Source organism: Protopterus annectens, chromosome 7.part0, assembly GCF_019279795.1.
Source record: "Protopterus annectens isolate FY-2018-M chromosome 7.part0, PAN1.0, whole genome shotgun sequence".
In the NCBI taxonomy this organism is placed as follows: Eukaryota; Metazoa; Chordata; order Ceratodontiformes; family Protopteridae; genus Protopterus; species Protopterus annectens.
Window position 1 is genome coordinate 1539669104 of NC_056739.1, and position 15041 is coordinate 1539684144.

The 15041-nt window shown below is 41.4% G+C and overlaps 1 protein-coding gene across 3 annotated transcripts in view; it reads left to right on the top strand.

Moving 5' to 3' along the window:
* Positions 1-15041, top strand: part of ACAD9 (acyl-CoA dehydrogenase family member 9) — a 1114604-nt gene that overhangs the window by 93137 nt on the left and 1006426 nt on the right. For all 3 annotated transcript variants that reach the window (XM_044078083.1, XM_044078081.1, XM_044078082.1), the window contains exon 3: positions 6613-6714. In XM_044078083.1, coding sequence (XP_043934018.1) covers positions 6660-6714 — 55 coding nt within the window. In that variant the 5' untranslated portion in view covers positions 6613-6659. The remainder of the gene's footprint in view (positions 1-6612; positions 6715-15041) is intronic.

Genomic DNA, 15041 nt, shown 5'->3' on the forward strand with positions numbered 1-15041 from the left:
ACAAAAAAATTACATAAAACTCAGAGAAAAAAAAACAGTAGATTTGGGATGATTTCTGTTTATATTTAAGCTAATCAGTCCACTGCCTGAAAAAACTCAAAAAAGAAAAAAGGTTAGTTTTTAGTTATCTGCCAAAGCCAGCCAAGGCTGGACTCTCCCGGTAATTTAGATTTCACAGGTGGGTGGGGTCTCAAGGGCAAAAGAACATGCACCTGATGTGTGAAGACACACCTAAAGAACCACTAGCAGCCCCCTGAATGGAGGAATGTTGAACCCTAGTGGGAGTATAGGAAACCACCATTTCCTTCAGCTGAATGGGATCCAGGTTAACAATGGACAAATACACCAACACCAGAATCTTGTAGATGATTCTGAATTGGGTTACCAGTACAAGTTGTTAAAATCAGTAATGTGATTTTTAACAACTTGTACCGGTAAGTAATCTGGCAGCAGAGGGCTGCACCATTTGTAAACAGCCCAGTTCCATGTTGGAAAGGCCTAGGTAAAGAGCTTTGCAGTAAGTCAACTTGGAGAAGATTAGCGCATGAACTGTTGCTGCAAGGTCAGCTTGAGATGGAAAGTGCTTGACCCTGAAGATGTTTCTTAGATAGAGACAGGATTATTTTGCAGTGTCTGACACTTGGTCCCAAAGTGTCTGCCTGTGAGCTAAGATAATTAATTTTCACACTTTCTCAACAAATTCATGCTTAGTTCCACCATACAGAATGAAGTTAAGGAGTTGAGGTGCACTGAAATCCCTGGACGTGGTATGAACTGCAGTAACCGGTATTCTGGAGCTGTTCAGTTTCAACCATTTATGAGAAAGCCAAGATCATCAGCCAAGGACTACATAATTTCTGTCTCATTTTGTGGAAGGGTGAGGTAAATCTAAGTGTCATCCGCATAACCACTGTTTGATGGCCCTCTTGCAATTAAACTATAAATAACAATGGACCTAAAACAGAGTCCTATGGTACTCCACATTCTAAAGGATAGGACAAAGATGAATCTAGTTCAGAGTTTTTGAGAATGGCCAAAGGGGTAAGTTACAAAACCACCCTATGGCCGTAGAAGAGTGACCACTGTAAGATTGCAACCACTTGATCAAGAGACTTTGGTCAGTGGTATCATATACTGTCAGGAGGTCAAGGAGGACTAATACTGACCTTGATCTCTGGCCATCAAGAGATCATATAGACACTGCTCATACCTGGGTAGTTATGGTATATGCAAAACTCTGTTGAAAGGGTTCCCTTAGCCATTTGACTATAAGGTTTTTCTGAAGCTGCTTGTAGGCAGCCTTATAATATGGAATGTTGGAGACTGGGCAGTAATTCTCAAGGCTATTAAACTCTAAAGTAGACTTTTTAAAAGTAAGGATGACAAAAGCTTCCTTCAGTGTTAAATGAAAAATCCCTGATCTCAAGATTGCAACCAGTACTTGAGAAATTATTGGTTCCAGGATATCAAGGCTAGTAAAAACCAGCCTTGACCGACAAGGATCCAGTTCACAGGCTGTTGGTCACATACTTAAGACAGTAGTCATGAATTTGTCGTCATCATGAATATCAAGCACCATCCAGTGTGCTGGAAGAAGATTTGCTGGGACTGAGACAGTGCTCATGGGATGGAGTGGTAAAAGAATTGGTTGACCTTCTCTGAAAATGCTGCTGCCATCAGAAATTACCAATACCGTCTAATATCACTGGGCTCCAGCAGAAATTAAGACATTGGTCAGGGCCCAGGACATTTCTTGCAATAGAACTGAGTAGGTTTTAACTGTTCATGACTCTGTCTTACCATGTTGGCTGTTCCAGTTTCTGGACTGCTAAGTTTAACCAGAGTCATATCGGTCATAGTCTGGGCTTCATCCTTGCACTCTCTGGAGACGAGCTGTGATACTGGAACAGAAGTACTTTTGTCCCATCACTGGAACTACCTTCCATTCAACCAGCTGTGCAGTACTTTTCACATCAATAAACTTCTAAAATTGAGTAAGCATATTACATGGCCCAGAAGAACTGGTGAGGTGGAAAGTGGATATCAGTACCTCACTATTCCATATTTTGTTGCAATTAAGAATGAGAAATACCTTGTTTTCCTGTTCTATTTTATATGAACTGCTTCAAAAAAATGATAGCTGTGGTTGGGAGGTCTAGCCAGGTGCACAGAAGCGAGCACTCACAAAGCACAAGCACAGCAAACATTAAACTGGGTCTTCTGGGTTGCAGGAGATGTGTTAGGAGCATTCCTAAAATCGCTTAACCCCCATTGGATGATGATCTTGGTATGCAGCTACTTCTCCCAGTAATCTTGGCAAGCCAAGGAGTTGGGGGGATAACTGGGGAATGGACAGATGGCAGGAAGGATATTAATGGCTGTGTGATGATGGCAATGGAGAGACTGGGGCCAAAATATTGTTAAAATAGACTTTAGTACCTGTTTTGGCCATATAGATATGTAGCTAGGCAAAATATGTGAGAGTCAGCAGTATAGCCTTTAACCACTTTTACTCAGTTATTACATTTGGAATACATTGCAGCGGCTGAATTGCACTGTTCATTTTCTTTATGCATAATGTTGTCCTGAAGTGTAACTTGGTTCAGAGTCTTTTTGTTGTGCATTTTTGTATATTATCATTGAAATACTGTGACAAGGTCACAGTTTCTGTCACTGTTGCAAATGTCAGAGCTGGAAGATCAGTGGCAAGTGTCGTAGGGTACACATCACCACATCAGGCAAGCCAAAGGAAGCTAAACCTTGAAATCTGCAGGAGAGTGCCTCCATAGAGGAGTTGACGTGACAATATTATTTATTGTTAAAGAAAAATGTCAGCGGTTACAGTACAGTTATTTTGATATCACAAGGTATTTATAATATTTGTGACATTCTAGTCTATGGTGACATTTGGTACCTAGTACATATCATAAGGAGCTGAGATGTTGATTTTTTCTGTGCACATTAATGAACTGTAATAACAAAACAAGACCCTACCAGTATGCTTCACATATTTCTAACTGTATACAAAATCGTGTTGTCCTGTTTGGGACTTTTTTTTTTCTTTTGTCTGCACATACCTGGAGTGTAAGCATGTGTTGTACTGTTCTTTCATGATCATTATTTGGTGCCTATTATTGCTATTAGTTTGGCCTCTGAGCTCTGTGGCACCTCTATATAGCCTTGCAGCCATATGGTTTTGACCAGTGACCTTGACATATTATCTTTTTGCAATTATTTGATTCCTTATTAATGTTTTGAGTTCTTAGTGTACAGTTTCTTTCTTTTTTCACAGAAGGCAAAAATGGTTGGATATGTGTTGTGAGTTTGTGTAATAATTTCTAAAATCAGAGTACTTAAACACATCATTCTTTGAGGGAAGGAACTGACTACTTTGGATCTGGGTGAATGAGGTAGATTGGTCATTTGAAGCATTACCCAGTTGTAAGAAATCTCCACACAGTAATGATCAAAATGTATTATTGATGGATCTTCTGCTGTGGTGAGCATCTCACAAGACAGATTCTTCAAGGAAGCAAACAGTGGTATTGCAGTGGTTATGAATTTAATAAAGAGAAAGCAGAACAGGCAGGAAAATGCAGCAGTTATGCTAATTTTTAAATGTTCTGTAAATACAGATTTGCATAATAACTACAGGAAGAGTTATGCTTAGAGTACATATAGATGTATTAAAACAAAACAAAAAAAACAAATGTATGTACCCAATTACTGTATTCTTTAAAGTTTTGAATAAAGTGATTAGGTTTTTAATATCCCATCCATGTCTTAATTTTTAGATAACTGTACTGTAAATTGAAGCACCAGTTATTTCAAGAAGTAGTTATCTTGTACTTTGGCTTGTACCTTAAAGCTTAGTTTGCCAGACTTGTAAGCAAATAATCCCATCAGTGGTTAAGTGTGTGATGTGCTTTTAATTGACACGTATGATAGACTTATATAAAGTAAAACTGGTTTCCCTCATCGTAATATGTATTTGGTAGAAAAATATATATAATTTGGTAGCACTGTTTTCTTTCACAGTAACAGAGGTTCATTACTATGATAGAAAGTGGTTTTACCAGTGTGAAATTTTTAGAACACAGCATCTGCAAGTACAGAAAAGAAATATGCAGTAAACAAATATAATTATCTTAGCAGAATGTGCTTGTTTGGAACAAAAAGTATTGTATTTCTAAATGTTTTTGTAACAACTGGCATTGACAGTAGAGGACTGTTGAAATATCATAAACAGTTGAATGCATACAGATGACGTGAATAAACCTGCTAAAGGAAAATGGCTAACGCGGCAGCTATCCTGTCAATGAAAGAACATTTTGGCCTGCTGAGAACTGATTTTCTTTGGATGGGATAAGGATGTAGACAAAGAATGCTTCAATATAGGAAAAGAATGTTTCATCAAGGGCAAATTTTTGAAACTAGATAAAAGTGGCTGTAAAAGACTATCTGGTGGACATTTTGTAATTTGAGTCAGCTAAGGAAGCGCAGCGTATCTGACAGTGATCTGCGTTATAAAGAAATGTTATCTTGACAGTAGTGCTTGGTCGATTTGTTTCACTAAACCTTTTAGTATAGGAATATGCAGTTGTACAGTATCAGTCTGTGCAACCTGTTAATTCAGTTTAGCAATGTTGTGTCTGTATGTTATCTGACAGATTAGTCCTTCAGTAGGAGGAGGTAAGCAGTGTGACTGAGCATGCTTGACTTTGCCCATGTATTTTATATGGGGCATATGGGTTGTTTATGGCGATTAAAATGATAATGATGCTGTTTGTTTACATATGGGATTTGGGCAGTAGGCTTAAGGTGAGTGGTGTTGGTGTATTGGGGATGGCGTATCATTGGGTTGGTTTTGGGGTGCAGGGACCTTTCTATTTTGTATATGTAATGTGAAATAGAACAGTGAATAGATAGAATGGGGGTGGGGGAGTGAATAAATTGGTCTTTTGTATGGTATTTTGGGTGAATGAAGTTTCACTGAAAGTGCAGATTTCTGTTTTTGCTTATTTTAGGCAACCCCATGTATTGCTTTCATTTGTAAATTGAAGGTATTCATCTTGCAGTTTAGAGCCTATGTTTTGTACTGTGCTGTAACTTGTTCCTATCTGAGGGGATCTGTTTTCAAAACACAATGCTGCAGCAGAGCACAAACTGCTCTTAAGAAATGGAAACACATAGACTGGAGAGTTCTTGTCTGAAATACATGCACCCCAGCTTCAGTTAGTGAGCTGGTGCTAGAGAGCTGTTTTGGGTTTAACAAAATGAGTATAAGTTAATAGTTCACCTATTTTGAGAAGATACCAAGGGCTTTTTATGCAGAATGCTGCCACAAATTCATTGTACTGGTGAGTCAGTCCTAATACTGGGGAGGTATGTTAGGCATCTGGGTATATGGGCATATTGATTTTCTGCCGTTTAAACATTCTTTGACATACTGTACAGAGGGATGAGGAAAATGAGTAAGTCATAAAAAAAATCTCCATGCATCCCTCCTTACTTGTTTTATGGCATGGGTGACTTGTTTTGCCTGCTTTTTACATGTAGTGGATACGAATGGGCTACATAGATGATTGGTGTTTCACTGTGACTGTTGAGGGGAAGGAGGGTTTATAAAGAGCTTTTAGCCAGGCAGACTTTATAACAGATTAAGGAGATTGAAGATGCCAAACGTGATTCAATCTCTGTAAAGTTCATGTTGAACTAAGACTAAGAAATTGTTGGAGAATTATCAGATTAAAGGTAATAGTTTGCATCAAGTTACTGAAAAATTAGGAAATGAAAAGCAGATTGCTTAACTGTGAACCATGGCCTCTTTTCTCTTATTCTGACATTCTAAAACGTAGGCCAGAATATTTATTCATGAGACTTCCTAGTGTTACTTATTTGTTATATTCTTTAAAATGCTCCTCCGTAAGCCAGACCTATTTTGCATTTGCTTCTGATGGCAGTAGAAGGTGTTGGAATGCTGCTTTTTAACGCCTATTTTTTCCGTTTTGGCTTCATTGTTTACTGAGCCATTGCTGTATGTAGTAATATGGCATTTGTCTGTATTTTGTTAGGCAGCAGGACTGGGCACCTTTCAAAGATTGCCATGTGTACCACCAGGAAGTTTCATTAGATACCTGAGGAACTGGAAGATGGTGGATCTAGAAATTTAAAAAAGAAGGGATGTAAGCCAGCGTGTTAAATCAGTACTTTGCGTCTGTGGAAGTCTTAGTACTCCAGTTAGCAGGATTTGACTCCTCAAAAGAGGTATAAATAGCCTAGTGTCACTCCCTGAATCTATCACTGATAGAGAAGACACCTTGTTAATACTAAAAGAGGGAGTGACTTCTTACTTTAACTAAAATAGTGACTGTATAGCACATATAGTTAGCATACATTATATTCCATTATGCGCTTTGCTCATCTTTAAAAGCAGAATGTGAACATCATGTGTTATATGCTTGCTTTTGTCTTTTCTTGAGCATTTATTTATATAGCTTGGATGATGCATTCATTTTTTTTTCTTTAGAATGACTAAACAGACAAATGAGTTAAAAATAAAAAGTACCACATAGTTATTGGAAGTTTCTTAGAATGTCTCTTCTTTTCCAGTTGACTCCCAAAAGATTGACCAGGATGCACAAATTCCTGTGGAAACCATGAAAGGATTGAAGGAGCTTGGACTCTTCGGTATGCAGATCCCAGAAGAGTTTGGTAAGTCATTCATGAGAGATTATAGTTTTGATCATCTTTAGTGTTATGTCCTGTTCGTTCTGGTTCACATTGACTTGACAAAACTGCTTTTTGAAGTCCCTCTGACAACAAGTTCATTTTAATGATGTATTCTTGGATATCAAGTTCATTGTATCCAGTTTTAACTGGCATATATTATGCTTGGCATTTCTGTACTATTGTAAGTGATTTCCAGAGTAATACATGCATGTGTGTGTGCTTTAACATCCATTTGTAAACTGCAAGCCTCAGACTAATGTGGCTTATCTGCTAAGCAGCATAGAACAGTTGTTTTTAAGGGTACTGATAAGTGTGGCCCCTTTACTCATTGCTTTCCTAAACAAAACTTTTATAATGTACCATATGTCTTTATCTTTGAGAGTGGAATAGGCAGTGGAACACTTTTCAGTCCTTCCTGAGTGCTGGCTCAGGAAAGAACTGGTTAAGACCCTGTCCATGCTTCTCATACCTCTCAACCCTTTAGTACAAGAAATCTGGACAAGGCCAAAAATAATTTGGGGGCAAAGACCAGAAATAGGGACACATTTTAAATATGTCACTTAAAAATTTAGAAAGCCTCTAGAATAGTAGGTTTTGCATAAGCGTACATTTTCTGAGGATATGAAGTCTAAAACTCAAATGTCTGTCATTGTTTACTGACTCCAATCCTCAAAAATTGTGGTTTTCTGGTAAATCATCATGAGGAACAGACCAAGAATATGAGGCACAAATATGTACATTCTGCAAAAGTCGGGACTGCTGAGAGGTGTGATGCTTCCACATTTGGCTAACACATGGCATGCTGAAACTTCTGATTGTGCTGATGCAGCGGTTAGGGTAGCAAACTCAGCAAAATGGAGTGACTCACTTTCCTGAAGGAAAGCTGAGGTGTAGGACCTCATTGATTATGTCCTTTTTAAGATGAAGATCTTCCTTGGCCAGCTGTTCTAGAAACTGGTTGATAACCTCTCAGAAAAGGAAACAAGCCCTCACTACTGTTGAGGACCACTGTGATTCTCACTAAGGCCCTTCTGTAATCTTCCATACCAAGCCAATCCCCAAGAAAGAAGTAGTCACCTTGAAGACAGAGGAGGGCCCTCAGCTGTCGGGCAGTTCTTCCCCATCTAACTGTTCTATACAAGCTTCTGAAGAGGCAAACTTCCTTAGTTCAACAGCTGGGTTCATGTCGGTCTATCCACAGGGAGATATCCCTGATTATCAGGAAAGGCCAAAGCATTTTTAGCATGGCCAGTGATGGTCAGATATTAGAATTATGTCTCCCTGCAGAAGAGGGTCTGCTCAGAGACTACACCATTTCTTCAGTGTTTCAAAAGACTTTTGGCTGTCTCAAATTGAGCTTTAAAATCCACATATATTAGTTTTGTGTTTACAATTTTGGAAAATATCATGCCACCTAGTCTGCTCAGCTGTTTCAGCTCAAATAATCATTTTTTTCAGAGTTAATAATCATCTCATCAGAGATGTCTTCACTTATTACTGTTGCAGTATTCATAACATGCGGGGATTTTCTGCCAAGGATAGTCCAGTGTCCAGCCAGTATACCAAAGCCATTACATCTTCCCAGCATTGTATGCAGTCTGTGTAATCCCAACACGGGCATAGGCCATAAAGTTGATGTACGAACTCTCTACTCAGAATTTCTTTGCCGCCAGTCTGAACACCACAGTTGTCTGAAAGCCCTTTGAGTTAGTTTCTACTGAGCCTTTTACAGATAAGTGCCCCATTGGAGTTCCTTCTTTTCTTTGTCTGCTTAGGGTCGTGCCATCCAGTAAGGGAAAATGTCAGTGTGGGAGGCAGCTTCCCCATAAAGACCACCATGAGAAGTGTTTATTCTGCCTAAGTGCTTCTTAAGATCACACCCAGTGTACCCTTTCTCAGGCTTTTGTTCCCAAAACTCTTTGCAGCCATCTGTTTCTTTATCTGTTTACCTGGAGAACCAACCTCTCAAACTTGACCCAGGGTACCATGTCCAAATCTACTTGCTCTGAGGTACAGCATTCTCTTAAAAGAAGAAGACAAAGTCTTGGTCTGAATCTACTGCTATCCAGCCTCTGCAGGACATCTCTCTCAAAGTAGCTGAAAATCCAAAGACCATTTGGTGCTGACACCAGCTTCCTCTGCCACGACCCCGTCAGAAGCCAGCATGGAACAGGCTTCTCGCACGTCCTCTTGAGTCTATGCAGACATCTGCCACAGAAGTTGTGGGGGAACCACTGTTGATAATTTCTGAATAGGGGAGGGGTGCTTCCACAGATTCTTCTTGGGGAAGAGGTTCCTAGTACCCTTATTGAGTGTAGACATGGCTCTGAGCCCCTAAGTTGGATAAAAGCTAATGTCTCATTAAAGTATAAGCATAAAACTAAATTTATTCCTCCCACTGCTATGGCTCCTCAGAGGGAATGGCAGGACTTTACCCAGGGATTGTTCAGTGCCCTGATGACTGGGAGGTCCCCTCAGGGGTTTTCTGCTCCTGTTTCTCCTTGGTCATTTACTCTAGCCAAAAAGACTAGGAAATTGGATTCTTAGAATGAGAAGGTGAATTCAGTAGATGAATCTTTGGCATACTCGCAGACTATCTCACCTTTATACTATGTGTCTAAGGAGGAGGATTCCTTCAGACTTAATTCTCCCCTTGAGGAGTCACCCTTTGAGGACATTGTGGTTCACATGATGGAGCATTTTAAGTGTGATTGCTCTAACATTCAAACGCAGTATTATGAGCTGTTAAAATTAAGTCTCCTAAACCTTCTGCTGTTCCCTGTCTGTTGAATGCCTTGTTGGATAAATCTGCAGCTGCTTCTTTGGCTCCTGATTCCCAGTCTCTGGTACCTGCGATGTCTGACTATTTTATAAGGTGCCTGAGGCCTTTTAAGCACCTTTACAACTCTCCTTCCATAGACTCTACAGTGGTCTCTTTTTCTGCTGACAAGCCTTTACAATCTTCCAAACTTCTCCTTTCTGACAAAGACAATCTGACTGTGGAGATGCTGGGAAAAAGGTTTATACTTCTGCAACTCTGGTCTTCTGGGTCATAAGTTATCAAATCCATGTAAGCAGGTGTATTTTGGCCCTCTTGTCTCAACTTGGGGGGGGTAGGACCTTCCTAACTCTTTAGTTGTCTGCTGCTGTCTCCTCTAGAGGTACTGCTTTCAGATTCAGTTATGAGGAAGTACTCTTGACTTCATCCCCAGGCCTTGCATAATGATATTAAGGTCAAACTCCTAGATGCTACTTTGGATGATCAAAATCTCTTTGGTGTGCCTGGTGCTGACTTGTTCAAGCCTCTACAAGATAAAAGGTAAAGTTTGCAGGATCATAAACAATTTTTTTCTCCTCCCCAAGTTTTAGAGAAACTGTCTAAGTTTGCCTTTGTTCATGGGCAACCTTTTCAACCTTGTAAAGGGAAGAGGGCTCCTAAGTGCATATTCTCTGATAGACCCACCCTGAGTTCTAACAGAACAGATGACTGTAGGCCGTTGGGTTCTGTCCTTTATTCATCACAGTTGGTTATTTTATGGTATGGAAATCCCTTCCCCCTATTCGGGTCTTCCACAAATTCCTTCAGACCAACTTCCTAACTTCTCTGTGGTTCTGCAGGATATATTACATCAGGGCAAAATCCAACCTGTTCTACAGTCCCAAAGAGGAACAGTGTTATACTCCAGAATGTTTCTGGTTCCCAGAAAAGAGGGGTCATGAAGACGTCTTAGACCTCTCCTTTCTCAACTCTTTTCAACTCTTTTCTAAAGATTTCCACCTTCTGGATGGCTTCCCCTCCAGACTCTGTTTCCTCTCTCTTCCTCAGGCCATTTTGATCTTATATTCATATTTCAGTTCACCCTCTTTTCAGGAAGTTTCTACATCGCTCTTCCTTTTCTTCTCATTTACAGTTCTCTGCTTTGCCCTTTGATCTTTCTAAAACCCTGAATTTATTCACCAAATGCCTGGCCCCTGTCATAGCCTTTTGTAGGCTTCGGGAAATCCAGATATTCCCATATCTGGATGATCTGCTTCTTCAGACTCCCTCTCAACCCAGGATTCTTCAGAATCTGCACTTCATCATGCTGCTCCTATGCAGTTTGGAATTCACAGTCAGTTTTAAGGAGTCAGTTCTGACTCCTTCTCAGTACCACGTTTTTCTGGGTTGCAGAATCCAAACCATTCCAATGTTGGCTTCTCTTCCTCATGCCCCTTTAAAGGTTTTTACAGACAGCACCATAGTCATGTATTACATCAACAAACAGATGGTCACCAGGTCTTAGACTTTTTGCAGACTAGCCCATCAGGCCTGGGGCAAGCTATCTGCCATCAGGTAACCCTTCAGGTAGTGTGCATCCCTTCAGAACACAACATTGTGGCATACTCCATGAGCAGGTCCAGCTCACACAATCTCACAAATGGATGCTTCACAAAGAGGTATTTCTAGACATAGTACATCAGTGGGGAATTCAAGTGGTTCTTTTTTGCTTCCCCTCTGAATAGGCAACTTCCTCGATTCTTTTCCAGAGTCCCAAGTCATCTGACTTGAAGGATGGATGCCAAGCCTTTTATTGGAAGGGAATGTTTTATATATGCTTAATCTCCTTTTACTATGCTTCCCAGGGCCCTGCACAAGATCATAAAGGACTCCCCGAGAATCTTGTGATTCCCTTTTGGCCCAGGCAGCATTGGATGTTCTTCATGTTTCACTGTTGCAGTCATCACCTGTGAGTTATCCCTGCTGTGGTAGCCCTCGGCCGGTCCAAATACCAGAGTCAGTGTTTTTCTGCATTGGCTGCTGTCACCTGTAGACTGACGTCAGGTTGTCAGTGCTATAAAGCAAGGTTGCAGATGCCATTACATTGGTCTCTCTTGCCGTGGAGCCCGTAGCAGAAGCAGTTTGCAAGTGTGCTGGTCGCTCGCTACCAGAGTTTGAATTACAGCTGAAAACGTCTAAAGCTAAGTACCCGTTGGGAATCCTTTTTTTCTTGCACTAACTGATGTCCGAAAAAGTTAATTGTTTCGCCTGTGGAAAGCAGATCCAACACTGAGACTTCCTTTCATACTGCATCACTTGTGTAGGCCCAGACCACGACGTCCCCCGTTGCTGGTTCTGTGCCATCTTTAACACGAGAACCATTCGCACTAAAGCTCTTATAGTAGATGGGTATTTTCAGCTTCTGTCTTCGCATTCCAAAGTGGCATCTGTCAGCCAACAATTCATCGACATTCTGAAAAAATGTAGAGTTAAGGATAGACAGACCACATAAGGCTAAGCCTTCCGACGACTCTACTCTTAAGCAGGTAGTCAGTTCTCCCGAATTCAGTGAGGCAGTCCTGATGCCCTATATGATATCTACACAGGACTCTACCGACACCCTTTTGGAGTCCAGCATGCCGCAGAAATCTTCTTCGTCTTCCGAACCTTTGGCTGTCTCTGCCTCTGTTGGATCCGGAGCTGTGACACAGCCACCAGCTTCCGAGGAAGCCTCTCGCACTAACAAATCTAGACAAAAAACAACATAATCTCATATGACTACCATTTCGCTCAGACCGATGAATACTCTTAGGCCTAGAAGCCAGGCCAGTTCTATAAAATCTGCCTCTAGCCACCATCTTGCTCCTGCTCCACCACCCAAATCACAAATGCTTAAAATGGTGGAGGATCTTATCTCCCTTATCAGGGGTAGTCAGGCCACAACTTCTAAAAGGAAAAGACGCCCTTCTCCTGAAATTGACAGAACAGGATTCTGAGGAATCTGATTATTCAGATTTTGAAGAGGAACAACAACCTCTGACTGCTTATGAGGATTTAGACGCAGAGGAATCCATTCCTTCTGCCTCCCCACCAGAAGACTTTTCCTTTGGGGAAACCCTTCACACCCTCAGGGACCATTTCAAATGGTAATCTCAGGACTTCCCCCAGTCTAGGAAAAGACTAAGTTTCTGGACCTGCCTCAGCACAGACCCCCGGCCATCCCCCCTATCTTAGAAGTGCTGGATGATGCTTTCCATGAATCCCAGCTTAGCCACTGATGCCCTCCCACCTGCTCCTAATAAACCTGACAGGTATTACAGAGTACTGGATTCTCACAAATACCTGTACAGAAATCCTGCTGCAGACCCAGAGGTCATTACAGGATCTGTATCATATATTCGAAATTCCAAAATATCGAACACCATAACTTGGAACTTGGAATTTCGAATATTGATAACATCGAAAGCTCAGAATAGCACATTTTTCCCAGGGAAAAAAATTGCTGTTCCGAGAAACATACACACAACACAAGCACACCAAAATAAATAAACCACACACATACAGTTAACAAAACCCAACCCTACACTAAACCATACATACATTATTACTATCCACTTGCCTTAGCCTGCACCCTAACCCTAAGGTCCGTAACTCTCACACCACAGTGGAGGAAATGGCGAAGCCACGGAACGGCCCACCGAAATCTTGCCCAAGGTAAGATTTCCGTGTTCCGGGGCTTCGCTATTTTTACCATTCAATGTTGTGGGTTCGATATTTTAACTTTCGAAGTTTTCCATCTTCGAAGTTATGACATAGACCTGTCATTACACAGGGACCTAAAGGAGTTAAGACTAGTTCTGCCAATAATCCTATTCCTTCTGACAAAAATTCCAGAGCTCTGGACAGATAGCTAAGGTTGCAGTGGTGTATATTTTTTACACTGTCAGAGCACTCAACTGTCAGTTCCATATGTTAAAATATCAACAACACTCTTTGGAACTATTAAAACAAATGATTTCACCCTTTTCTGACTGTGCCAGTTAAAAAGAGTTAGCAGATTTACTGCACGATACTTGTCAAGTGACCAAACGCTCATTACACTGTGGATATGAAGCAGTAGAAGCCTCAAGCAGGGCAGCAGTGTCAAGATCTGTCATTAGGAGATATGCATGGTTGAAGGAACAACCTCTCCCTGATAATGTCAAGTCAAAATTAATTGATGTACCCCTAGATAAGGACTGCTTGTTTGGAGTAAAAGCAGAAGAGGTGCTTAATAAGATGGAAGACAAAGCAAATTATATGCAAACAGTAAAAGATTTCTTTCTGGATCAACCTCCCAGGTTCAGCAGGGACATTCCCTCTAAGCACTGGTCCTTCCCTGCACCTAGTAGACAGGGGGCAAGGTAAGCACTGCAGGGACAGACCACCCAGGCCCCTATCCCAGGGGCACCAGAGAACCAAACAGTGAACCACTTCTGGCCCAAAGGCAGGGAGTTCTAAGCCATCCTTCTATGGCAAATACTTTCAATGACTCCCTCTCCTCGTTCTGCCCTCCTTTCACTTACCAAAAGGCAGGAGGAAGGGTCTCCCTCTGCAAAGAAAATTGGTTTTCTGTAACAAAGGACCAGTAGGTCTTAAAGATAATTTTTCAGGGATACAAATTCTCTTTCAGTGAACTCCCAATCCCAAGAGGGTACCCAGACTTACCTCCAAATCAGTGGGCAGAGGCATTGAAACAGGTCCAGACTCTCAGATACCAGGGGGCAGTAGAACTTATCCCCTCAGATCAAACAGGCAAAGGCTTTTATTCTAGACTATTCCTTGTTCCCAGAAAAGAAGGCTGTTGGCACCCCATCCTGGATCTAACCATTCTGAACACCTCCCTGGTGGTCCCCAAATTCAAAATGGTAAATTTGCAGTAGCAGCTGCAGCCTATGCTGACAAAAAATGCCTGGCTAGTGACCCTAGACCTAAAGGATGCCTACCTCCACAGCCCCATAAGGGAATTGTGCCGGAAATTCCTGTGCTTCAGAGCAGGCTCACACTTTCAGTTCTCTGAGCTACCCTTTGGCTTATCTACTGCTCCCAGAGTATTCACCAAATGCTTAGCCGTGACCATAGCATTTTGCAGACAGAGAAATGTACAGATTTACCTTTATCTGGATGACTGCCTCATTCAGGCAGAGTGTAAAGAAAAGCTGCTCCAGGACCTTCTCTTTGTCAAAATCCTCCTAACTTCCCTAGGGTTCACCATGAATGAGAAAAAAATCAAAGCAAACACCCTCCAGGAAGATCATTTTCTTGGGATCACTGCTGGACACAGGATCCCAAATGGCCTTCCTGTCCCCAGAAAAGCAGAGCTTCCTGCCTCTCTACTTTACCCAGCTGGATTCCAGAAGTCACCTCACTGTGAGGAAGTTCCTGCAAGCCTTGAGGTACATGGCATCTTGCATCCTTCTAATTCCTCTGGCCAGGCTATACATGAGGAAACTTCAGTGGTATCTAAAGAACCTTTGGTGTCCGCACTCTCAGCCTTAGATCCCCTGAGGAA